We start from the raw sequence: 27,056 nt of genomic DNA on the forward strand, positions 1-27,056 counted from the left end.
GGGAATATATAAGCTTATTTTTAGCTATCCCTCTGAATGTGAATCTTGATATGCTGTCATGATTTAGGGCCCAAATTGTGAAAGCAAAGAAAGGATCAGTTTCGAATTTAATATAATTTTCATTTTCCTAATTGGCTCTGAGCTATTACAGAGAACTATAGGTTATTGTCCTTCTCATTTGACCTAGTTAAACCTTGTAAAGGTCACGTGAGGAGGCCTCATAGAAATATAGAGTTTTTACATCTTTCTTTTCTGATATTGGCTTTTCTCTATCTTTTAAAATATCATGTTTAAGTCTGCATTTTCCTAGAGCACACTCTGACCACAATGTTTCCTCAGACTCTGCTGACTTCCTGTTCCAGCAACATCTAATCGACAGAGAGAAATTGTTTTCTACTTGTAACTTATGAGTTTATATATTGAAACTATGCTCCACCTATTGGTGCCCCAAGGAACTAACAATTCATTCTTTGATTTTTTTTTTCTAATGGTCCAGTGCAGAGATTTGACTACTAGATATTACTTCTTATATTAGCTCTATTTATTAAGTCCTGTAGGTTGAGTGAAGACTGCTAATCCAATTCCTGACCTACCGCCTTTATTCCAGTTTGGTACTTCTGCTACAATTGACCTCTGGCAAGAAAAAGAAGTGCCAACTTTTCCAATGAGAATTTTCTTTTGTCCAAATGATGTCCTTAATTTAGACCTTCTTGGTTATGCTCTTAAATATTCTGCTATATTAAATATTTTTTGCAGGCTCATCTTTTCCAGAACCTACATGGCACTTTACGTATGAGCTCTCTGTTACAACAGACAGCGACCGTGATTCCAGAAGATACTTCCATCACCTGGACTAGTTATGAGTTTTAAATTCCTGCACATTAGACTTCTGCTCTGATTATGACTATTTCCTAAGCTACCCTTCTTTCTGAATCATCTAACTCGTAAGTCCTGCTGGCCTCCTGCAGCTGAGGGCCCAACCCTTGGTGAATGTTAGTCATCGCAGGTGAAGATTCCATACCTACTGGCGCTAGATTGCAACGCATTGCCCGTGCCTTTTGACCATTTTTGTGCACCATATTCCTCACCCTCCATACATCAATAACTTGAACAATCTACATCATCTCTAAATTTTAATTTTTATTGTTTTTTTTGTACTCTTTACTTTTGTTCCATATACTTAACCATTGTTATTTGATCATCTCTTAGTAGTAATTACCAATCTGTCTTGCACACTATGCAAGCCAGAAGTGGGGATACATTCTGCAAATCCCAATTCCTAGTATTAAGACTGTCACTTCTACTGATTCCTTGCCCAAGTTGCTGTTAGATCGTCCAGATTCTTCTGCACTTCCACCGCCTCAACCATGATTGATGAAAGAGGATTAAGAACTGATACTTCATTTGAGATTTACAGTTGCTGTTTATGGACATTATAGACTCATATTTTGTTTTATTTTCAGTTTAGCAGTAATCCTGTCTATATATTGAAAAGGTTTTATTTTTATTTTCCTATTATTTCCTTTATTGTTCTAATTGTTTTTCTAAGACTTTCCCCGTTATTTCTGTTTATGTAATTTAAATTGAAGTTGATATTGCTCAGATACAAGGGTAACATCAAACCCTAATACTGGCTATGATATCATAATGTAGGTGTAAACCCTGTTGGTATCAACCAGTTATGCAATTGTTTAACTTTGGTGTAGGCTTACTTAAGCTGCATGTCTTTCTGTAGGTTTGACTGAGCTCCAAGTGGGGTAGCGGATATATAAAATGCTTCCCATACTTCCAGGTCATTATGCATATGTCAAGCTCCATGCATGACCTTTGTTAATATAAATATTCCTAGGATTGACCATTTTTGCAGTATAAGGCAACCTCATACTTGCTATCCACTTTTTAGTGCTCATTATTGGATGCCAATGATGAGTAATAGTAAGGTCCAGGAATTCCGACCTGTTTAAGGATTCTGAATACCTACAACCTTAAACAGCCTGCAATCAGAGTACTAACCATATATTTGTTGAGCCCATAACAAGGCTTACTCAAAACCACTATTCCTTCCCAAGACCACTGAGATAGATACATTAGATTATCTCCCCATGCACTATGCTACAGATACAATAGAAGCCATAGAACGACCTGAAAGTGTTTATTAGTATGATCCACCTGAAATTGCTAGTACCCGCATACCTATACTTCATGGGATTTTGTAGATGAACTCATGGATTTGTCCCATTCATAAAACCTCATGAGAGATGACATCAGGATTAAGCCCAAGGGATTAGGTAATATAAAGGGAATTCCATATGCCCAAATAATATATAACCTGAGAATGAAGTTTCCTGTCTTGCACCATACCTTCTAGCAATTTGTAAGACCAAAACTCCCCCTCTAGTTTGATAGCTTGCCACCTTCTGGAATGGATGATGACAAGCTTCACGAGCTTTGTGTCACCCCTCCTCAGAGGGGGTGACAAGTGGGGAATGTATAATTATACTACAGCAAGAGGCCCTCACTGGATGCCCACCGGAAGGGTGGAAGGCCAGATTTTAGGACTCAGGCTGTAAAAATACCAGCTAGGTTTAAAAATCTATGACTGGCTGAGCAAGGACGTGCTTTTCCTGTAAGTTAATATGTGTCCCCGCTTGGGATCCATCCACTGGAATAGTGGTGGGTCAATTTACATACCTTAAACAGCTTAAACAGCTAAAAGGCACTGACTAGGCCTAAAAATCTGATGATGGCCTTGTTGCTAAGCACCTGCAGAAGCAGGGCTGCTTGATAAGCCTCATTAGAATTTAGTGTGACATTCAAAAGCAGTGCAAAAGCCAAGATCAAGGAATTGATGGCTAAAAACCTAAGCCAGATCACAAGATGATATAAGACAGATTTGTCCATGTTTGGATGTTTGGATGTCTGTATCTAGGGAGATACCATGTTTGGATACCCGTATCTAAGGAAATGTTTACAAAAAGGGAAATGTCTCAATCTCTCAAAATAGCTAGAACAGGAAAGGAGATGGTACAGATGGACACCTGGCCGGAAAGCAAAGTATGATTCATAGATTAAGCAATATTAGAGAAAAAAAAGGACCAGATACTATATAAAGAAGGGCATCAGATAGATCGTTGGAGGTTCTCCCCAACGCATCTAGGACGCAGAGCTCCGGTCAGCTGAATCCAGAATTTGTCTGATGAATGTATTGAATAGAAGACTTTATTTTGGTAAGAATAAACAAAATCCTATTTCTGAAAACTATCTTTGTCTTTATTTCTACTGTTTATCTATCATTTGCTCTACCAAATAATCCACACACAGGTGACACTCACTTTTCCAACTAATTAGGGTAGATTTTAATAATATATATGTGGGAACATAAATGGCCCAAGATACACCTAGATCCTGAAAGACAGAAAGCTGTGGTCATGGGAATAAGGTGTGAACTCCGCCTTCTGATGCCTTCCCAGAACAGACCCCCATGGGTCTGGGTAACCCTGGAGGGGTCTAAAAGGGGGGCATTAAAACATGATTCAGGAAAACGATTGGCTATGCTCTCTGGACTTGAAGGATGCTTATATGCACATCCCGATACTGCCAGCTCACAGACAGTATCTTTGAACACAACACTTTCAGTATTGTGTACTACCCTTTGGGCTCACCTCTGCGCCTCGGGTGTTCACCAAATGCCTGGCGGTAGTGGCGGCGTCTCTATGCAAGCTGGGAGTGCATGTCTTCCCAGGGCCATGCCAAGGGTCTCGGGTGCCCCCTGCAGACTATCAGTTGGCGCCCCCCCCCCCCCCCCCGTGTGGCTCAAGATGCAAAGGAAATAGGAGCTGAAAGATGAAGTGCATCTTTGTGGGATTGCTGAACAAATAGAGGGTTTACAACCACTTAGCTTTTCGTGCTTTCATGTTCACGAAATTAGTAATTAAATCTTTGATATCTAACTGGGCACATATATCATTCTCAATAGCTATCATGGCAAGGCTTACAAGCCTTTCTTGTGAAATACTTGATCGCAAATCATTTTTTATGATTTTTAACCGTGAAAATGATCGCTCACCACTTGCCACACTGAGAGGAATTGTCAGCAATATTCTTAAAATGATGCTCACATTTAGGAATGCTAAAAAATCATCCCGCACATTCCTTAATCTTCACTTCCCAAACTGTAAAGGTCTGAAATACAAACTAACGCATGCGTCAACCTTTTCCTACCTGAGCACACAATTCTGGAATGTGCTGCCGCGCAATTTAAAAACGATCTATGAACTACCTAACTTTCGAATTCTACTGAAGACTCATCTCTTTAACAAGGCATACAACAATGATCAACAAATATGAACTCCTGTACACATATCCAGAACTGCCTCCACAATATCTACTTGCCAAAATATTAACATGTTTTTTCATCATCACGCTACTCAAGATCCTTTTGCTATTACTAAATGTATATTTTCTTATATAATTCTTATGTATTTCTTATTATGTTTGCTGAAAAATACTATCATGTTGTCATTATCATGTTACCCAAAATCCTTCTGTTATTACTAAATGTATACTTTCTCATGCATTTCCACTACTCATGATGTATTGTAAGCCACATTGAGCCTGCAAAGAGGTGGGAAAATGTGGGATACAAATGCAACAAATAAATAAATAAAATTATAACAGGGTGCCTATGTGGAAAGTTTAAAAAAAAGGTTCATATTTTATTTCAATTTTCTAAAAGCAACATAACATAGGCACTGTTGTACCTTTCATAAAATAAACACTAAGGACCCTTTCACAAGGCATGCTAGTATTACGCTGAAGATGCTCATATATTTTTGTACTTATTTTGCCATCTATTTTTTTTTTTTTTTTGGGGGGGGGGGGGGGTAATGGCTCATTTTGCTTTTTTCCCTGTCTGCCTCTTTGCCTTTCTGTTCCATGATTAGCTTATTTTCCTTTCCTGTGCCCTTGTAGTCTCCTCTCCTTCCTCCCTGATTCTAGCTTGTCCCCCTCCCCCAGGAGAGGGTTGAGAAACACTGCTTTCAAGGTGTAGATTCCCTCATCTGGATTTTTTCTCTTCTGCTATTGATTCTTTGTAGGAACATTACCAACACCAGAAAGAAAGCAGGTCCAAAGTGAGGAAAATATTAATGAGCAGTGTTGCATGCAAATGTATGGAAGGTAAAAACAGTAATAAGTATGTATCACAGGAAATCTTGTGATCTGCACTAATTTTTTGAAAAGTTAACTATATGTCAAGAATATCAACAAGTTGAAGCTCCTATCAATGTTCTCAGAGAACCCTCCCCTGCAAGGTTATTGTTAATATTATTGCATATTTATCTGACTGCCTGTATTCGGATAGCCTGGGGCAATTTTCAGCAAAATACAGGTAAAACAGTACATAGGAAGCCCTGAATAAAAAAAGAAACAAACCAAAAAACACATCCCTCCCATACACTCAACATCCCATTCGTTATTAAACTTTACATTTACAGACTGCCTTATATTACATTATCTTATATTGACACACTAGTAAAAAAGGCCCGTTTCTGTTAGAAATGAAACGGGCGCTAGCAAGGTTTTCCTTGGAGTGTATGTTTCAGAAAGAGCGTGTGTGAGAGATGGAGCGTGTGTGTCAGAGAGAGAATGTGAGAGAGAGAGAGACAGAGTGTATGTGTTTGTGCGAGAGAGTGTGTGTGAGAGACAGTGTTTGTGTTTCTTTGTGACACTGTGTGAGAGAGAGGGACAAAGACAGTGAGTGTGTGAGTGAGAGTGTATGTGGCAGACAGAGAATGAGTGACTGCGTGTGTGGTGTGAGGAACCCCTCACCCCCTCCCTCTCCCCTGCCCCCTTGCAGCCAGGCATGTGCAGCGACCCTCCTCTCCCCGTGTTCCCCCTGCAGCCACCCATGCCCATCAACCCTCCTCTCCCCCTGCTGCGTCCTTCCTGTCTCCCCTGCTCCCCCTGCAGCCAACCATGTGGTCTCAGCCCCCCCCCCCCAGCATCCCTCCTGTCCCCCTGCAGGCACGCATGTGCAGCGTCCCTCCTCTCTCCCCTGTCCCCCCTGCAGCCAGCCATGTCCAGCGACCCTTCTGTCCCCCTGCAGCTACCCATGTCCAGCGACCCTCCTCTCCTGTGCAGCCACCCATGTCTGAGGACACTCCTCTCCTTTTTCCCTGTTCCTCCCCTGTGGCCAGCCATGTCCATCGACCCACCTGTCCCCCCTGATGACCACCAACCCTTCTGTCCCCCTGCCCGCCCTGCAGTGTCCGTCCTGTATCCTCTGTCCCCCTTGCAGGCACCCATGTGGTGTGTGGAGCCCCATCCCTATCTCCCTGTTCCCTGCCCCCCCTGCAGCCAACCATGTGCAGCGACCCTCCCCTCCCCTCCCCCTGCTTCCTTCCAGCCACCCATGTCCAGTGAGACCCCCACTTCCCCCCCCAGCCGGCGCAGCACCCAAAGAAAGCCCCTTGTCCCCCCCTTCGCGCATCACCTGACCCCCCCACCGTGGCACATCACCAAGCCCCTCCCCCTCATCAACCCCCTCGCCACCCGCAACCGCTAATACAAACTGTGTTCGGCGGCTGCTGCTTCTGCTATTCAGCAGCAGCAGCCCGTACATAAAGAAAACAAAAAAAAATCCTCCTAAAACGCACCTCCGTTGAGAAGCATCTCACATTGGCTGAAGTCTCAGCATGCGCTCCTCCTCTCCCCTCTGACGTCTCGGCGTTTCTCCGGGGTCTTCCGGCAGGGGCACTGACGTTGAGGGGGGAGGAGGAGCGGCTGCAGAGACGTCAGCCAATGTGAGATGGTTCTCCATGGAGGTGCGTTTTAGGAGGTTGTTTTTTTGTTTGTTTGTTTTCTTTATGTACGGGCTGCTGCTGCTGAATAGAAGCAGCAGCAGCCGCCAGACAGAGTTTGTATTAGCGGTTTGCGGGTGGCGAGGCGGTCGATGTGGGGAGGAGGGGCTTGGTGAAGCGGCGGGGGAGGGGTTGGGTGATGCGGCGAGGAGGGAAGGGGGTAGGGGCTTTCTGATGCCCCGTTGCACGGGTTGTTGTGGCGATGTGGCTGGGGGGCAATTAGAGGTGCACCGTCGAGGCTGTTTGTGTGTGTGTGTGTGTGTGTTTGTGTGTGTGTGTTTGTTTGTGTGTGTGTGTGTGTTTGTTAGTTTGTGTGTGTGTTTGTGTGTATGTGTGTGTGTGTGTGTGTGTGTGTTTCTGTGTGTTTGTTAGTTTGTGTGTGTGTTTGTGTGTGTGTGTGTTTGTGTGTGTTTGTGTGTGTGTTTGTGTGTGTTTGTGTTTCTGTGTGTGTGTTTGTGTGTGTGTGTGTTTGTGTGTGTGTGTTTTTGTGTGTGTGCGTGTGTGTGCGTGTGTATTTATGTGTCTGTGTGTGTTTGCGTGTGTGTGTGTTTATGTGTGCGCTTGTGTTTAGGTGTGTGCGTTTGTGTGTTTGTGTGTGTGTTTATGTGTGTGTGTGTGTTTGTGTGTGTGTGCATTTGCGTGTGTGTGTGTGTGCATTTACATGTGTGTGTGTGTTTATAAGTACATAAGTACATAAGTAGTGCCATACTGGGAAAGACCAAAGGTCCATCTAGCCCAGCATCCTGTCACCGACAGTGGCCAATCCAGGTCAAGGGCACCTGGCACGCTCCCCAAACGTAAAAACATTCCAGACAAGTTATACCTAAAAATGCGGAATTTTTCCAAGTCCATTTAATAGCGGTCTATGGACTTGTCCTTTAGGAATCTATCTAACCCCTTTTTAAACTCCGTCAAGCTAACCGCCCATACCACGTTCTCCGGCAATGAATTCCAGAGTCTAATTACACGTTGGGTGAAGAAAAATTTTCTCCGATTCGTTTTTAAATTACCACACTGTAGCTTCAACTCATGCCCTCTAGTCCTAGTATTTTTGGATAGCGTGAACAGTCGCTTCACATCCACCCGATCCATTCCACTCATTATTTTATACACTTCTATCATATCTCCCCTCAGCCGTCTCTTCTCCAAGCTGAAAAGCCCTAGCCTTCTCAGCCTCTCTTCATAGGAAAGTCGTCCCATCCCCACTATCATTTTCGTCGCCTTCGCTGTACCTTTTCCAATTCTACTATATCTTTTTTGAGATACGGAGACCAGTACTGAACACAATACTCCAGGTGCGGTCGCACCATGGAGCGATACAACGGCATTATAACATCCGCACACCTGGACTCCATACCCTTCCTAATAACACCAACATTCTATTCGCTTTCCTAGCCGCAGCAGCACACTGAGCAGAAGGTTTCAGCGTATCATCGACGACGGACACCCAGATCCCTTTCTTGATCCGTAACTCCTAACGCGGAACCTTGCAAGACGTAGCTATAATTCGGGTTCCTCTTACCCACATGCATCACTTTGCACTTGTCAATATTGAACTTCATCTGCCACTTGCACGCCCATTCTCCCAGTCTCGCAAGGTCCTCCTGTAATCGTTCACATTCCTCCTGCGACTTGACGACCCTGAATAATTTTGTGTCATCGGCGAATTTAATTACCTCACTAGTTATTCCCATCTCTAGGTCATTTATAAATACATTAAAAAGCAACGGACCCAGCACAGACCCCTGCGGGACCCCACTAACTACCCTCCTCCACTGAGAATACTGGCCACGCAATCCTACTCTCTGCTTCCTATCTTTCAACCAGTTCTTAATCCATAATAATACCCTACCTCCGATTCCATGACTCTGCAATTTCTTCAGGAGTCTTTCGTGCGGCACTTTGTCAAACGCCTTCTGAAAATCCAGATATACAATATCAACCGGCTCCCCATTGTCCACATGTTTGCTTACCCCCTCAAAAAAATGCATTAGATTGGTGAGGCAAGACTTCCCTTCACTAAATCCGTGCTGACTTTGTCTCATCAGTCCATGTTTTTGTATGTGTGTGTGCATTTGCGTGTGTGTGTGTGTGTGTTTATGTGTGTGTGTGTTTGTGTGTGTGTGTGTGTTTATGTGTGTGTGTGTTTGCGTTTGTGTGTGTGTTTATGTGTGTGTGTTGTGAGAAGGAAGAGGCTGTCCTACCCTGGTTAGGCCCCTAGAGGGCGCTGTTCCCCTAAAATGTCCAGGGAGAAGGGCTGGGTGAGTCAGTAAGGGGATGTATAGCAGGAGGTCGCTAGGACCGAGGAGAGTCCTGGAGGAGGAAACAGGTGCAGCAGGTTGTGGGCTGGGTCCTGTTTGGCCATTAAGCACTTAATACCCCACCTGAGTTGTGAGGGGGAGAGGAGAGCTAGCAGCTAAAGAAGAGAGCTGGTAGCTGAAACAGGAGGATCCCCATGAGAAGTACTGGCTGAGCCCTTTGAACTGGTGGTGAACCGTGTGCAAAGCAAGGAAGCTGGCTGGGGTAAGAAGGCCCTAGAGTGTTAGGTATAAGAACTGTGTGTTACCAGGAAGGACTGTGTGTCCAGGTGCTTAAGCTGGAAGATTGAACTGAGTAGGAAGAAATGTTTAAGCTGGAAGAACTGTTTACGCTTGTAAAAGTGTTTTAAGCTGGAAGAGGTGTGCCCCAGGAAGCGGGAATAAAAGATTTGTATGAGAAAAATCCTGTTGATGAAACCTGACTATGTTTGCCTTTTTGAGAACCCGGTCACCCCGAGTAGAAGTAGAAAGGGGTAGTAGACTAATTTGCATAAAATTTGCATACTGAGAACCAGCTCCCCCTGAGTGAAGAGGGACCTGGGATCGTGAGGTGGGAGCTTCATCTTCACAGAAGCCTCATCATTTTCACAGTGTGTGTGTGTTTGCGTTTGTGTGTGTGTTTATGTATGTGTGTGTGTTTATGTATGTATATGTATTTGTGTGTGTTTGTGTTTATGTGTGTGTGTTTATGTGTGCGTGTGCATTTGTGTGTGTGTTTGTGTTTGCGTGTGTGTGTTTGCGTGTGTTTGTGTGTGTTTGTGTGCGTTTGTGTGTTTGTGTTTATGTGTGTGTGTTTGCATGTGTGTATGTTTATGTGTGTGTATGTGTGTGTGTGTGTGTTTGTGTATGTCTTTATGTGCGTGTGTGTGTGTTTATGTGTTTGTGTGTGTGTGTGTGTGTTTATGTGTTTGTGTGGGGGGGGGGGGGGAAGTTGCGGGTGGCTTTTGTGGTCGTGTGGTTGGGGAGTTTGCCAGCAGTCTGTAGCGATTCCTAGGCAGGGGGAGGAGTACGGAAACACTCCCCCTGCCTGGGTCGTTGTTTGTTGGAGGGGGTTGCCAATTGGTAGGGGTGCCTTTATGGATCCCTTTACTCTCTGTGTTCCGCTCTCGAGGGCGGGGCAGAGAGACATGGTGAGTTGGATGGCTTCACCACCATGAACTTTCGAACTGTTTAGGGATTTTGCAGATGGCTTCAGCAGATTGTCTTCAGAATGTTGAGGTAGCGTTTTATGTACAGATGGGGCGTGGCTGAGGGCGGGTCTATGAGTGAGGGTGACTGGTCCTAGCCTGTGAAGACTACAGGATTTTTGTGCTTCTCTGCCTTGGAGTGAGCTTCAGAATGTTCAAGGTGGGATTTATTAATATAGATATCCCACACATATCTAGAAAGTTCTGTAGCTCACAAAAAGAGAGAGAAAACTGGAACAGACGAGTTAACTCCTTAAAACATTTCTAAGTTTTCTATAGACAGTTCTTAGTCATTTATTCCCTCCCATGTGTCTGGCAGTTCAACTATTCTTCTCTTGCTTGACCCATTATTTGCTTCTGATGCAGATGATTTTATCCTGCTAGCTGCCACCTCATCTGTGGAATTATCAGAAGAGTATTTCACTGGCTCGCATTCTACCTTACCAATCATTCCTTCTATGTTCTCACAAAGAATTATTTTCTCTCTCTGATCCCCTTTGTTGTTTTCAATATATTCCCCTTCTCTCTCTTATTAGCCTAACTGCTCCTACTGCCTTTTTGGCATGTGAAACACAAATTTTCATAACTCTTTCTTCACTATACATTGCAATCTCTTCATTTCTCCTCATGGCTCTTACTGCCTGAATAAATTCCATGCGGTTTATGCCTAATCCCTCAGTGGCATGGATAAGAAGCATCGAATATATAAGGGTAAAATGAGAGGTAGGAAGGTAAATTTTTAACTTTCCTCCAGTGAGTCATCTGGAGAAGAAGAGAGACCAAGAAGACACAAGCCGGTTACAATGAGTACACAGAAGGCACAGGATCAAGTTAGTACATTACCTGACTCTTTTTTTAAGGCTTCCAGAACGGATGCAGCCTGCATCCACGACGAGCGAGGCTCCAATCCAAGGCGCGTGCGCGAGCGCTGCGCACGGGACGGGAAGGCAGCAGAAGCAGCGCATGCGCATACGCGCCAACATGACTTATTTTTTAATTTTTAATACTACACTCGGCTGGCGGAGGCGGCGCCCTTGATTGGCAGGCGCCCCCCTGCCGTGCTTACCCCGCTTACCGGGTTGGCACGGCCCTGTGTCTTCCCTTATCTCAACGATTGGCTGGTGAAGAGCACTTTTGAGGCAGGAGCTCAGCAGTCCATGCGGATGACTATTCAACTCCTGGAGCTACTCGAGTTTGTTATAAATTACCCAAAAGTTCCCATCTCCTTCAGTTTACCAACTAGAATTTATAGGGGCTCTGCTGTACTCAAAGACGGCTCAGGCCTACCTCCCCAAAGCAAGGGCAGACAATCTCCTGTTTCTCGTTTCTTTAGTCAGAGCGTCTCAGCAGATCACAGCTCGGCAGATGATGAGATTGCTGGGCCATACGGCCTCCACAGTTCATGTGACTCCCATGGCCCGCCTTCACATGAGATCAGCTCAATGGACCCTAGCTTCCCAGTGGTATCAAGCTGCGGGGGTTCTAGAGGATGTTATCCAGCTGTCCACAGTGTTTCTCAATTCCCTCCATTGGTGGACAATTCGATCCAATTTGACCGTGGGATGTCCCTTTCAAATTCCTCAGCAGCTAAAGTTGCTGACGACGGATGCGTCTCTTCTGGGGTGGGGAGCTCATGTTGATGGGCTCCACACGAAAGGAGTTTGGTCCCTCCAGGAAATCGGTCTGCATATCAGCCTCCTGGAGTTGAGAGTGGTCTGGAACGCGCTAAAGGCTTTCAGAGATCGGCTGTCCAATCAGATTATTCAAATTCAGACAGACAATCAGGTTGCCATGTACTACATCAACAAGCAAGGGGGCACCGGATCTCGCCCCCCTGTGTCAGGAAGCCGTTCAGATGTGGTTTTGGGCTCGCCAGCACGGCATGTTTCTCCAAGCCACCTATCTGGCAGTCTGGCCGACAGGTTGAGCAGGATAATGCAACCTCACGAGTGGTCACTCAGTTCGGGCGTGGTACGCAAGATCTTCCGAGCGTGGGGCACTCTCCCTCGGTGGATCTTTTTGCCACTCAGACCAATCACAAGGTCCCTCAGTTCTGTTCCAGACTTCAGGCCCACGGCAGGCTAGCGTCAGATGCCTTTCTCCTATATTAGGGCAAGGGCCTCCAGTATGCATATCCTCACATACCTTTTGTGGGGAAGACTTTGCTGAAACTCAAGCAGGATTGTGAAACCATGATTCTGATTGCTCCCTTCTGGCTGCGTCAGATTTGGTTCCCACTTCTTCTGGAGTTGTCCTCCGAAGAACCGTGGAGATTGGAGTGTTTTCCAACCCTCATCACTCAGAACAAGGGGGTGCTTCTGCATCCCAACCTCCGGTCCCTGGCTCTCACGGCCTGGATGTTGAGAGCTTAGACTTTGCCTCCTTGGGTCTTTCGGAGGGTGTCTCCCGAGTCTTGCTTGCTTCTAGGAAAGATTCCACTAAAAAGAGTTACTCTTTTAAATGGAGGAGGTTTGCCGTCTGGTGTGACAGCAAGGCCCTAGACCCTTGCTCTTGTCCTACACAGACCCTGCTTGAATACCTTCTGCACTTGTCAGAGTCTGGTCTTAAGACTAACTCCGTAAGAGTTCATCTTAGTGCAATTAGTGCTTATCATTATCATGTGGAAGGTAAGCCTATCTCTGGACAGCCTTTAGTTGTTCGCTTCATGAGAGGTTTGCTTTTGTCAAAGCCCCCTGTCAAACCTCCAACAGTGTCATGGGATCTCAACGTCGTTCTCACCCAGCTGATGAACCTCCTTTTCAGTCACTGAATTCCTGCCATCTGAAGTACTTGACCTGGAAGGTCATTTTCTTGGTGGCTGTTACTTCAGCTCGTAGAGTCAGTGAGCTCCAAGCCTTGGTAGCCCATGCTCCATAATACTAAATTTCATCATAACAGAGTAGTCCTCCGCACTCACCCTAAGTTTTTGCCGAAGGTGGTGTCGGAGTTCCATCTGAACCAGTCAATTGTCTTGCCAACATTGTTTCCCCGTCCTCATACCCGCCCTGCTGAATGCCAGTTGCATACATTGGACTGCAAGAGAGCATTGGCCTTCTATGTGGAGCAGAGAAGCCCCTTCAGACAGTCTGCCCAGTTGTTTGTTTCTTTCGACCCCAACAGAAGGAGAGTTGCTGTCGGGAAACGCACCTTTTCAAATTGGTTAGCTGATTGCATTTCCTTCACTTACACCCAAGTTGGGCTGACTCTTGAGGGTCATGTCACGGCTCATAGTGTTAGAGCCGTGGCAGCGTCAGTGGCCCACTTGAAGTCAGCCACTATAGAAGAGATTTGCAAGGCTGCACATGGTCATCTGTCCACACAATTCGCATCTCATTACTGCCTTCAGCAGGATACCCGACGCAACAGTCGGTTTGGGCAGTCGGTGCTGCAGAATCTGTTTGGGGTCTAGAATCCAACTCCACCCCCCTAGCCCCATTTTTGTTCTGTTCCAGGCTGCACTCTCAGTTAGTTCTTTATGTTTTCAGGTCAATCTATGTTATGTCTTCGCCGTTGCGAGGCCCAATTGACCCTGTTCGTTGTTTTGAGTGAACCTGGGGCTAGGGATACTCCATCAGTGAGAACAAGCAGCCTGCTTGTCCTTGGAGAAAGCAAAAGATACATACCTGTAGCAGGTATTCCCCCGAGGACAGCAGGCTGATTGTTCTCACAAACCCGCCCGCCTCCTCTTTGGAGTTGTCTCTTCCCTTGTCTTGCTTTGTAAGTTGACTGAGGGACATGTTTGCGCGATGGACGGGAAGACGATTGCGTATGTGCAGTGTGTGCACTCGTGTGCACGAGGGCTCTAGCAAGCTTTGTTGCTAGGAAGATTTCAGGACCTGGGGCTGCCATTGGACATGAACCCATCAGTGTGAACAATCAGCCTGCTGTCCTCGGAGAATACCTGCTACAAGTATGTATCTTTCGCTTTCCCTCCCGCTCCTTCTTCTCCCCGTGCAGCATCTCACTCTCCCACCCCCCGCATGTCCAACAATTATTTCTCCACCCCGTCTAGCATTGCCTCATCTTACTCCCCCACACCCTCCCCCAAGCCACCCACTACCAGCATGCTGCAGAATATAAGGCTCGGGGAAGCGGCTTTCCCCGCTGGCTGCTACTTCACTGGCATTGCCCCCATCCCCAGCTTTTGTTGCCTCCTTCGCTTACTATCACTTCCTGGCCGCATTTTTTATTCTACAGCAAAGCCGCTCCGGACCAGGACTCTTTGCATACTATGGCTACTTCCTTCGGGCCGGGCCGGCCCCGCCTTCTCTGCATGCTATGGCTGCTTCCTTCGGACCGGGCTGGCCACGCCTTCTCAGATATCGGCTCCCCGCCGCCTCCAGAAAAGGAAGCTATATCTGAGAAAAGGGGGGGGGGGGGCCGCCCAAAGGAAGCAACCATAGCAGGCAAAGAGTCTCGGTTTGGCGTGGCTTTGCTGTAGAATAAAGAACGCGGTTCAGAAGTGATAGTAAGCGAGGAAGGGAACAACATTTGCAGAATGCCAGCTCGGTCTGGGGGCAATACCAGTGAAGCAGCAGCCGGCAGGAAAAACCACATCCCCAAGCTTTATATTCTGGGTACCTATGGAGTGCACTGCTGATGGGTGGGCCTGAGCTCAAAGTGGGTGGGCCCAGGCCCACCTTTGGCTACGCTCTTGGCAGAAACTTATGTAGATCAGTGAAAGAAACTCCTACTTCAGTGCATTTTGAGTAGTATTTTTTAGATAGCAGAATGTGAGAAATGTACAAAGATATAAAGACTTCTGCATGGCACTGAATGGTGTTTTTGGTAATGATGTGTTTTAATTTTTAAAAGAAAAACAATTGACTAATATATTCATTTATATTATCAAGACTATTCCCGGTTAAATCATACACTATGCAGAAAGGTTCAGTATTGACCACAGTGTGTGAGGAAAGTCATTAGAGATGAATTTACTGTGATGTCTCCAGATTTATAGACATTGAGATTGGGGCCCAGCTTCAGTAACACAGGCTTCCCACATCTCAGCTGTACAAGAAAGAATAGACGGGCCAGTGTGGTATTTTTTTTTTTTTGTTACATTTGTACCCTGCACTTTCCCATTCATGGCAGGCTCAATGCAGCTTACATGGGGCAATGGAGGGTTAAGTGACTTGCCCAGAGTCACAAGGAGCTGCCTGAAGTGGGAATCGAACTCAGTTCCTCAGTTCCCCAGGACCAAAGTCCACCACCCTAACCACTAGGCCACTCCTCCACTGTGCGTGCTTCAGAACAATGCAAGATGCTGATATCAAGGAGTGAATACATTTTTTCATATCTACGAAGAAACTCAGATAAGAAAGAGGAAATTAGATGAATTATTTTAAATTAAAATTAATTCAGCTATTTAAATAGTCTTGTCAAATGGTCTGTTGAAAGCCAGGTGCTGAAAGCTTTGCTGAATTCAAAATTAATTCAATTAATTTTTATAAAATGGAACTTCTTTTGCTAAATTCTAACAGCATCTACTTTTTTTCTGATCTATTTTTAGTGCTAAAAAATGTATGTCCTAGTCATGCAGTTGGACTGTAAAAATAGTGGATGAAGTACTTTTGAATATGAAAGAACAGCGAGATTTAAAGGTGATTGTATCTGTTAATCTTAAAGTGGCCAAACAGATAGAACAGGCGACAGTCAAAGCCAGAAGGATGCTCGAGTGCCTAGGAAGAGGAATGGCCAGCAGGAAAAAGGAGGTGATAGTGCCCTTATATAAGTCTCTGGTGAGGCCCCATTTAGAATACTGTGTGCAGTTCTGGAGGCCTTCCAAAATATATAAACAGGATGGAGTTGTCTCTGTGATAAAGCATATGGAGACAGACATAAACTTCAATATGTATACTCTGGAAGTCAGGTGGGAGAGACGGGCTATGATAAAGACATTTAATTATCTCAGTGGTATTAATGTAATGAGTCTATTTCAAACGAAGGAAAACAACGGAATGAGAAGGCATAGCATGAAATTAAAAGGTTGTAGGCTCAGGAATAATCTAAGGAAATACTATTTTTTACAGAAAGGGTTGTGGATGCTTGGAACAACCTTCTGGAGGAGGTGGTGAAGACAGAGACTGGCGTGGGACAAGCATGTGGGATTTCTTATGGGGAGCAGGAGATAGTGGATCAGCAAACTGGATGAGCCATTTGGCCTGGGCAGACTGGATGAGCCATTTGGCCTTTATCTGCCGACATCTTTCTATGTTTCTATCAAAAACCTCTTACTCTTTTACCTGTCTATATGTTAACCATCTCTCTAATATCACGTGCAACTTTCTTTAAATTAGTCTCCTTATTTTCCAACTCATCTTACTCTCTTACCTATCTATATGTTCCATCTTTGCTTATACCCTACACTGTCAATTAAAATGTTCTATTACATATTGTGTTGACATTGTAAGTAGTATACTATTTATTATTATTTATTTTATTTGCTGCATTTGTATCCCACATTTTCCCACCTCTTCGCAATACTTTGTATTGTTTGAATATTTTTACTACTGTAATTGTCTATTGCTCATGTTTGATTTATTCTTACTGTTACACCCGCCTTGAGTGAATTCCTTCAAAAGGCAGTAAATAAATTGTAATAAAAAAATCATAAATTGGGTGAGTGGCAGAGTATCTAGAAAGCACTGTTAGCCTCTCTTCCAGTGTTTTAATATGATAGGGCTCCCTAAATAGTCTTGTATCATACTCAGGTGATGAGAAAAGGGCAACATCGCTGCCTGGGAAGCAAGAAGGAGCAGGTTACCTCATAAGAAGGATTGGTCTTTGGAGAGTAGGCAACATAGAAAAAAGTAACATTTCTTATGTTTGACACTTGAATTTTTTTTTTCTTTTTTTGAGGGTCATCCTGCACCTTATAAAACTGTGTCAGCTCGAGCAGCAACAAACTCCACCATACTGCGGCTCCCAGCAAACGCATTTGAGGATGTGTTTCAGAAGTATCCTGAAACTCTAGTGAGGATGGTGCAGGTATCATTTTACTCAATCTCATTTGTCTACAAATTAAATCGCCTTCTGTTTCAAATAGCCTGTGATGTGAATGCAGACTCACCAGGTCTGTCTTTTGTTTTCCTTTGTGTGTTGATCCTAGATCATCATGGTGAGACTCCAGCGAGTGACTTTCTTGGCTCTACATAACTATCTGGGACTGACAACTGAGCTTTTCAATGCCGTAAGTGGTGCAGTAACAAAGGCAATTTATTTTCATATTATTTTATATTGCCTTTTACAGTTTTGTTTTAATCCATATTCTGAGGAATCTATTCAAATAAGAATGAATTGCTTGCACTTCTGGCAGTCCTATAACAGCTCATAGTAGCTTACAACAGAAACATGAACACAACATAAACACATGTACTCCCAATTTTCTTCAAGTAGCATTAAGACAGTAGAAGTCACAGGCTGCTTGAAGAGAAACATTGGCAGGGCTCTATTACTTGCAAAAATTAACCCATGTTCCTAGAGTATTAATGAAAAATCCTGGGTTCTCCACACCCCAAACACTCACTTAGCAGTTCTCCACACCCCAAACACTCACTTAGCAGTTCTTTTACTAAAGTGCACTATGTAATGCAGGAAATTAATGCATACCAACCGCAGAACTAATGCGGTACTTAGTGGGGGTCATGCCCAGCATGTAACTCACAAATACTGCGTTAAAATGCCTATTAATATGTTGCACCTATTAGCAGTTGCACAGAAACAGTTAGTGCTTCCTGTATAGGAGACAATAAGTGGTCCTGCACTAACTCTATATTAGTTCATAGTAAATGCAGTGCGTTCAGTGCCAAACACTTTCCAACTCCCATTCTCAACCCATGCCCAGCTAGTTTCACGTCTTCCAAACAAATGGCCGTAATGCATGCTTACCTTCTGATAACCGTATATATACTAGGTTGTTTTTTTAAACATGTTTGTGTGTTAGCTGCTAACGCTTTTTGCCCATTCATTAACAGCCTAACACACTTAGTAAAAGGACCTCTTAGAGAGTTCCCACCATGGGAGAACCTATGTTTTTTTTCCATTCCCTGCAGACCTTTGGGAGAATGTAGATGTAAAAGATGGAAAAACATTTTTTTACTTTTGATTTAGTAATCTGAGTTTGCCAGCTTTGGGTATGTAATGTGTAGCATCTTTTATACTTTTGTGTTTTGCATGTATTCCTGATGCTGTTTCTCTGTTGTTGTACTAAAAGCACAATCCAGCTTCTTGGGTTCCAGTTCAGTACATCAATGCCAGATCCGCAGTAAACAAAACGGCAATACTAACAGACTGGATCATGGCAGTAGCCTGGTGGTTAGTGCAGTGGACTTTGATCCTGGGGAACTGAGTTCGATTCCCACCGCAGCTCCTTGTGACTCTGGGCAAGTCACTTAACCCTTCATTGCCCCAGGTACAAAATAAGTACCTGAATATATGTAAACCGCTTTGAATGTAGTTGCAAAAACCTCAGAAAGGCGGTATATCATCCCATTTCCCTTCCCCTTCATCAGCGAAACCTGGATCCATGACCAAAAAGACCCCATAATCCTAGACCTGTGTCCCCCAGGATACAAAATCACACACTGGACCAGGAAGGAAAAAAAGAGGAGGAGGCATAGCACTAATCTATCGATTTCACTTTATCACCAAAACCATCGCCGAGTCCATAACACCCCAACTTGAAATCGCTTCAATCAGAATCCACAACAAAACCCTATTTAAATTGTGTACTGCTTTACAGACCCCCTGGTAATTGGAACGAAGGCCAGACCAACTTCATGGACTTCATTTCAAACACATGTGCGACCAACTCCAATGTACTAGTACTAGGAGACATCAACCTTCACCTAGAAGACCCAAACTGTACCAATGCACGAGAATGTAAGGAATTCCTTCACTTAAATGATTTCAAATGGCCACAACTGCAAGCAACCCACGTCAAAGGGCACACACTCAATCTCACATCACACAAACTATTAACAGACCAGAACATAATAATAACAGATATTAAATGGACAGAAACACCCTGGTCTGATCATTATGAACTAAACCTATCATTACACTGGTGAAAGAAGGGAATACACCAAACAGAAGAACACACTACATACAGAGGCCATGTAGACACGAAAACATTCTGCCAACTGTTAAACAACAATGGATGGACAGCACTGACTGAATCCACAGACTACCTCCTGGAATGGGATAAAAGATGTAAATGCATACTAGATGAAATATCACGTTTATGAACAAGAACGTCACGAAAGCACAGCACGATACCATGGTTCAACGATGAACTGAAAAAGCTAAAAACACAAACCAGGCAACATAAACGAGCATGGAAAAAAACAAAAGATGAACACACATTCAGCACATGGAAACAGTCACAAAGAAAATACAAATACGCAACAAGACAGATCAAAAGATCATACTATAAAACCAAAATAGGAACAGATTACAAAGACACAAAGAAACTATATCAACTAGTGAATAAACTCCTAGATACCAACCGGGTCACTGCATCGAAAATAGACACCCCATCTGCAGACAAACTTAGTATTTCAACTAAAAAATTGTAAACCTACGCAACACGTTACCCCAAGGCAACACAGACATCGAAAACTTCCTAGACGAGCTGGACCCAATAAATGGAGAACACCCGCCGGACCGCATTTGGCTAAACTTCGCCCCTCTTACCATCGATACTGTAACACGGGCGCTCAGGAGGTTCGCCAATACTCACTGCAAACTAGATACATGTCCCAACTACATACTGAAATCAGCCCCTGACCGCTTCATAGTAGATCTCACATCCCACCTAAACTACATGCTTCAGCAAGGTCTCTTCCCGAAGGAAAAGAGTAATATTCTACTCACCCCAATACCGAAGGACACCACAAAAAAAAGCAAATGAAATCACCAACTACCGACCAGTAGCATCCATCCCGCTGTCAGCCAAACTGATGGAAAGTATGGTAGCCAAACAACTAACAGACTACATAAACAAATTCTCAATATTACACGAATCACAGTCTGGCTTTCGCCCGTTACACAGCACAGAAACAGTACTACCTAACCCCTACTAGCCAAATTCAAGCAGGAAATAGCAATAGGAAACAACATCCTCCTCCTCCAATTCGACATGTCTAGTGCATTTGACATGGTAAACCATAATATATAAGATTACTTGACAAATTCGGGATTGCTGGCAGCATACTTAACTGGATCAAGGGTTTCCTAACCACAAGAACTTATCAGGTAAAGTCAAAATCAAACATATCATCACCGTGGAAAACAGATTTCGGAGTACCACAAGGCTCACCGCTATCCCCGATCCTCTTCAACCTAATGATGACCCCACTAGCCAAGGCCTTATCCAACCAAGGTCTTAACCCTTTCATCTATGCAGATGATGTCACTTGAATTCATCCCTCTCCCAACCATCATTATTCATTCTTCTTTAATTTACAACACACTATCACAATTTACACAATCTTCCCACTTCCTCCTCTACCACCTTCCTCTCTTACCCATCTTACTTACCCACTTTTATTGTTCACCTCTTTATTTACTGTATTTAGCTGTTTTATCCTTTTTGTGTTTTCTTGTAAGCCTATTATATGTTATGTAAGCCGCATTGAGCCTGCTAATAAGTGGGAAAACGCGGGGTATAAATGTTACAATACAATACAACACAATACTATATACATCCCTTACAGATCCACACTGACAGAAATTGCTAACGAAATCAAGACTGGCTTTGAATACCATGGACTCTTGGGCAAATGCATTTCAACTAAAACTCAATAAAGAAAAAACTCACTCTTATCCTGTCATCCCAATACACCACAGACAATCCCACAACTATCAACACCCCAGACCATACCCTCCCTGTCTCAGACAGCCTGAAAATCCTCGGCGTTACACTGGACCGCAACATTACAGTAGAAAGCCAAGTAAAATCCACAACAAAGAAAATGTTCTACTCAATGTGGAGACTCAAACGCGTGAAACAGTACTTCCCGAGGGAAACATTCCACAACCTGATACAATCGATGGTACTGAGCCATGCTGACTACTACAATGGAATCTACGCAGGATGCAAAGAACAAATCCTAAAGAAACTTCAGACCACACAAAACACGGCTGCAAGACTCATCTTCGGAAAAACACAGTTTGAAAGTGCAAAACCCCTTTGTGAAAAATTACACTGGCTTCCAATCAAAGAACGCATTGCCTTCAGAATCTGTACTATGGTTCATAAAATCATATACAGTGAAGCACCGGTTTACATGACAGACCTAATCGACCTACCAGCCAGAAACTCATCCGTATCAACACGAACGTACCTAAATCTACACTACCCAACCTGCAAAGGACTCAAATACACATCAACTTACGCATCCAGTTTTTCTTACATCAGCACACAATTATGGAACACACTACCAAAACACTACCAAAAGACTTGAAAACCATATACCGTATTTTTCGGACTATAAGACGCACTTTTTTCCCCCAAAATTTGGGAGGAAAATGGGGGGTGCATCTTATAGTCCGAAGGTAGCGTTTTTTGACCTCCGTTCCGTACTTACAGGATTCCATGTTCCCTGGTGGTCTAGTGACGTCGGGGCAGGAAAGAGCCCCCTCTTTCCTGCCCATCGCGCTGCTCTCCGTGCTTCTCAATGCTTTCCGACGGTCTCGGCGAGATTCAAAATGGCCGCCGAGAATCTCGGCGGCCATTTTGAATCTCGCCGAGACCGTCGGAAAGCATTGAGAAGCACGGAGAGCAGCACGATGGGCAGGAAAGAGGGGGCTCTTTCCTGCCCCGACGTCACTAGACCACCAGGGAACACGGAATCCTGTAAGTACGGGACGGAGGTCCAAAACCCGGACAAGACGCACCGGAGCACCTAGGTTTTAGAGGAGGGAAAGAGGAAAATTTTTTTTTTCCTATTTCCCTCCTCTAAAACCTAGGTGCGTCTTATGGTCCGGTGCGTCTTATAGTCCGAAAAATACGGTATGTGATTCCCCTATGTGTCTATACCACATGAACCCTATTCGACCAGAACATCACTTTGTATTTGTTTCTTTACCAGAGATGGTGAACGCCATAACGGTACTATGTAAGCCACATTGAGCCTGCAAATAGGTGGGAAAATGTGGGATTAAAATGTAACAAATAAAAAAGAACCCGAATTATAGCTACGTCATGCAAGGTTCCATGTGAGGAGTTAAGGACCAAGAAAGGGATCTGGGTGTCGTCGTCGTCGATAATACACTGAAACCTTCTGCTCAGTGTGCTGCTGCAGCTAGGAAAGCGAATAGAATGTTAGGTATTATTAGGAAAGGTATGGAAAACAGGTGTGAGGATGTTATAATGCCGTTGTATCGCTCCATGGTGTGACCGCACCTTGAGTATTGTGTTCAATTCTGCTCGCCGCATCTCAAGAAAGATATAGTAGAACTGGAAAAGGTGCAGCGAAGGGCTACTAAAATGATAGCGGGGATGGGACGACGTCCCTATGAAGAAAGACTAAGGAGGCTAGGGCTTTTCAGCTTGGAGAAGAGACAGCTGAGGGGAGACATGATAGAGGTATATAAAATAATGAGTGGAGTGGAACAGGTGGATGTGAAGCGTCTGTTCACGCTTTCCAAAAATACTAGGACTAGGGGGCATGCGATGAAACTACAGTGTAGTAAATTGAAAACAAATCGGAGAAAATGTTTCTTCACCCAATGCATAATTAAACTCTGGAATTCGTTGCCGGAGAACGTGGTGAAGGCGGTTAGCTTAGCAGAGTTTAAAAAGGGGTTAGACGGTTTCCTAAAGAACAAGTCCATAAACCACTACTAAATGGACTTGGGAAAAATCCACAATTCCAGGAATAACATGTATAGAATGTTTGTACGTTTGGGAAGCTTGCCAGGTGCCCTTGGCCTGGATTGGCCACTGTCGTGGACAGGATGCTGAGCTCGATGAACCCTTGGTCTTTTCCCAGTGTGGCATTACTTATGTACTGTTTTAATATAGGGGTTCAGAGACCTCAAATCTGACTCCATCTCTAAATAGCACTAGTACTGGGGTAATCAAGAAGTTGTGAAGTTCTAAAAGGAATTGCCACTAAGAGAGACGTTAGGTCTATGGAAAGGATACCAGCCTTACGACAAACTGGATTTAGATTACAAGTTATACAAGTTATACAATGCAGCGAAGGATAGCCTGATACAGCAAAAGCATTTATACTTACAGCCTTTCATCATTAAGTGAAGCCCACAGATCATCATTTGGGATGAGGAGTTTATTTGCCAAGATACAAGTCAAATCAGTGATTGACAACAGGCACGTACAATCAATTAGTTATAGGAATATAATAATCCAGCTGCAAACAGGTGTTAATTAGTTCCTAATATTTTATAATTTCTTTTACCAATTAAAGGTTTTACAAGGGAAAGCAATTAGGTAATTTGTCAATTCTGCTGGTCACATTGGTTTCCCTTAGAGAGAGAGAGTGGCAACCCTTCTCTCTAGCTTAAACCAGGAAATACTATGATTTTTATAGGTGCCCTCAGGATATGGATAATATGACAGTAGATATACCTGATTGGATCTATGCTAATGTCATGGTTGTCACTGATTGGCTCATGCTAATGAGTAGCTTTTATCTTGCTAACATGGTTTTGTCTTTAGCTCGCTTGACCACAAATCTTAAGCAAGACCCTGCATCCAGCTACACCTTTTCTTTCTCACACCATGGCTGACCACAATGTCACTCTGTTCTTTGGACCCCCACCTTTGTGTTTCCTGTTGTTCTCTTTAGAGCTCCAACACTGGGAGTTCAAGCAAGAGTCACTCAGGCCTGTAAGCTTTTCCCTCATTTTAGAGCCTGAACCAAAGTCAAGGCAGGGGACCAAGGCTCATAGCTGTAGCATTTTTATACAGTACTTACAAATATACTGCCATCTACTTATAAATATACGGCCATCTACACTTCAGAAAGACACTCAAGACCCACCTGTTTAAAAAGGCATACCCTACAGATCCAACGTAAATGTCTGATCTCTGCGACCCAACAACGCAAAAGTTTGTAATGGCCATCACCGAAGTCTCTCATGGAACGATTCCTCTATGTGGTCCTACCACATGAACCTTACCCTACCACAACTTCACCTTGTATTTGTATACACTGGAGTCTGCAACTGCTCTCCGGCACTATCTATGCCACATTGAACCTATAAAGAAGTGGGAAAATGTGGGGTACAAATGTAACAAATAAAATAAATATGTGGGCAGTCGTTCTGTATCTGGTAAGGCTCTATGCATATTTTGCATATGTGACCAAAGTGGAGTATTTTGTTAGCATTTAGTTTCTGTGTAAGGATTTGTAGCAATCCGGTATAATATTTGTAATGCTGCCTTTTCATAAACTCTGACTACTTGCAGGGGATGTGGCTGTTGTGGGACTGAGTCCCTCAGTGGTCACCATATGCCATAAGGACAGTCCTGCATGTTAGTACTGGCACCTTTTCTGTTAGAAAAAAAAGCACTGCATATTAGTGTGCATGCTTTTTAGTAGTTGGTGTAGCCCAGTAAGTTACAGCAGCAGGCTAAGAACCAGGAGCCCAGGGTTCAAATCTTGTTTCTCCCACTGATATTTTTTGTGACCTTGGAATTATACTTTCCATTAACTCAGATACAAACCTAGAGGCCTTTTTCTTAACCTGTGGTAAAATTATTTACTTCAGATAAATTCATTGTGGGATTTACTGCAGTAAATTTGTATTTGTTTATTAGGATTTATTTCTGTTTGAAGAAATTCACTCAAGACAGTATACAGCAAGAATAATCTGGACAATAGGCAGTAGACAATTACAGCAATATTCAAGCAATAGTACATTCAATGTGTCATAGAGGGCATTTTCGATATGACATCTAACCTGAATGGGAAAGAAGGTCATTTTCAAAAAAGAAAAAACGTCTATCTTTTTTTTTTTTTTTCAAAAATACTGTTTTGAACAAGGTTTTATGATTTGGATGTTTCGTTTTTTGGCCCATTTAAAAAAAAAAAAAGAAGAAGTCCAAATGCGAAACGCACAAAGTCAAGCCATTGAGATGGAGGAGGAGCCAGCATTTTTAGTAGACTTGTCCCCCAGACATCCCAGAAAAGCAGTAGTGCACTCTAGGGGCCACTGCAGTGGACTTTTTAAAATTCTGCCAAGTACACATCTCACCATTGCTCTCTTATCTTGTCTGGTGAGCCCCCAAAACCCACTAACCCCAAATGTACATCACTACCATAGCCCTTACAGGTGAAGGGAGCACCTATATGTGGGTACAGTGGGTTTCTGGTGAGTTTTGGAGGGCGCACAGTTTTCTTCACAAGTGTAACAGGTAGAGGGAGGTATGGGCCTGGGTCCACCTGTCTGTAGTGCACTGCACCGACAACTAGACTACTCCAAGGATCTGCATGCTGTTCTAATGGACCTGAGTATAACATCTGAGGCTGGCAAGTAATGTTTTAAATTGCATTTTGATGGGGTGGGAGGAGGTTATTGACTACTGGGAGAGTAAGGAGAGGTCATCCCTGATTCCCTCCAGTATTCATTTGGTCATTTAGGGCACCTTTTTGTGCCTTATTTGTTACAAAAACAGGTCTAGCTCAAAACATCTTAGTTTTAGTCCTGGATGGTTTTGTTTTGTTCCATTATGTTCCAAGTGTTAGGAACACCCAGATCTCGCCCTTAACATGTTCCTGACACACCCCCTTGTGATTTGAACGCACTTCTGACGGACTTCATAGAAAAACGTCTACAAATTGGTTTTGAAAATACCTATTTGGACGTTTTTGTGAGAATAACGTCCAAATGCAGATTTGTGCCACTTTTTGGACGTTTTTCTCTTTTGAAAATGAGTTCCATAGTATGCTACTAACAATGTCAACACAAATACACATTAAAACAATAGACAATATAGGGTGTAATCTGAGGTGGAACATGGAGATAAATAAGTTTGAATAACAGGCGTTAGATAGAAAATAAGGATGACTAACATCAGGAAAATAGCATATGAAGTCAGGCAAGGTTCTTGAAAAATGATCTCAGCTAGGGTAGAAGCAAGACCTACCACAGTATATACAGTTAGTGTGTGTAACTAGCTAGTTAGTTGCTTTTTCCATTAAAAGGTTTGGGAGAAGAGTTAAGCTTTCAGCTGCTTCCTGAAATAGAAATAATCTCATGTTAAGCAAAACCTTTCAGGGAGTGTGTTCCAGATTGTGGGGGCTATTCCAGAGAAGGCTCATTACCAAGTATCACAATGTGTGATTTTCTTTGGAGAGGGTGTGGTTAGGGATATTTCTTGGGAGGACCTTAGCAATCTTGAAGGTGCATAGAGGGGGGAGGTCTGTTCTTCAAGTACTTTGGTCCATTGCCTTTAAGGGCCTTGAAGATCAGACAGAGAGTTTTAAGTTTAGCCCTGTATTATACTGGTAGTAGTCAGTGAAGATTTTGCAAAAAAATGGTGTGATGTGATCATATCACTCCCAGCCTGAGAAGCTCTGAGAGAAGAGGACATCTGTCTGGTAAGTGAACACTATTTTGCTTTGTGCTTTGGGAACTTAAAGATTGGGGTTTAAAAGTGGAGTTGTAGGTTAGTGATAGGCAGAATAAAAATATAAAAAAGCAAACCTTATCAACTC

At 43.6% G+C, this 27,056-nt stretch overlaps 1 protein-coding gene across 1 annotated transcript in view; it reads left to right on the top strand.

Moving 5' to 3' along the window:
• The window catches only part of PNPLA7 (patatin like phospholipase domain containing 7), a 2,530,065-nt gene that overhangs the window by 798,783 nt on the left and 1,704,226 nt on the right, over positions 1-27,056 (top strand). The window contains exons 11-12 of the mRNA XM_030206608.1: positions 17,227-17,355; positions 17,477-17,557. Of these exons, the coding sequence (XP_030062468.1) occupies positions 17,227-17,355; positions 17,477-17,557 (210 nt within the window). The remainder of the gene's footprint in view (positions 1-17,226; positions 17,356-17,476; positions 17,558-27,056) is intronic.

This window comes from Microcaecilia unicolor, chromosome 6 (genome assembly GCF_901765095.1).
Source record: "Microcaecilia unicolor chromosome 6, aMicUni1.1, whole genome shotgun sequence".
NCBI classification, from domain to species: Eukaryota; Metazoa; Chordata; class Amphibia; order Gymnophiona; family Siphonopidae; genus Microcaecilia; species Microcaecilia unicolor.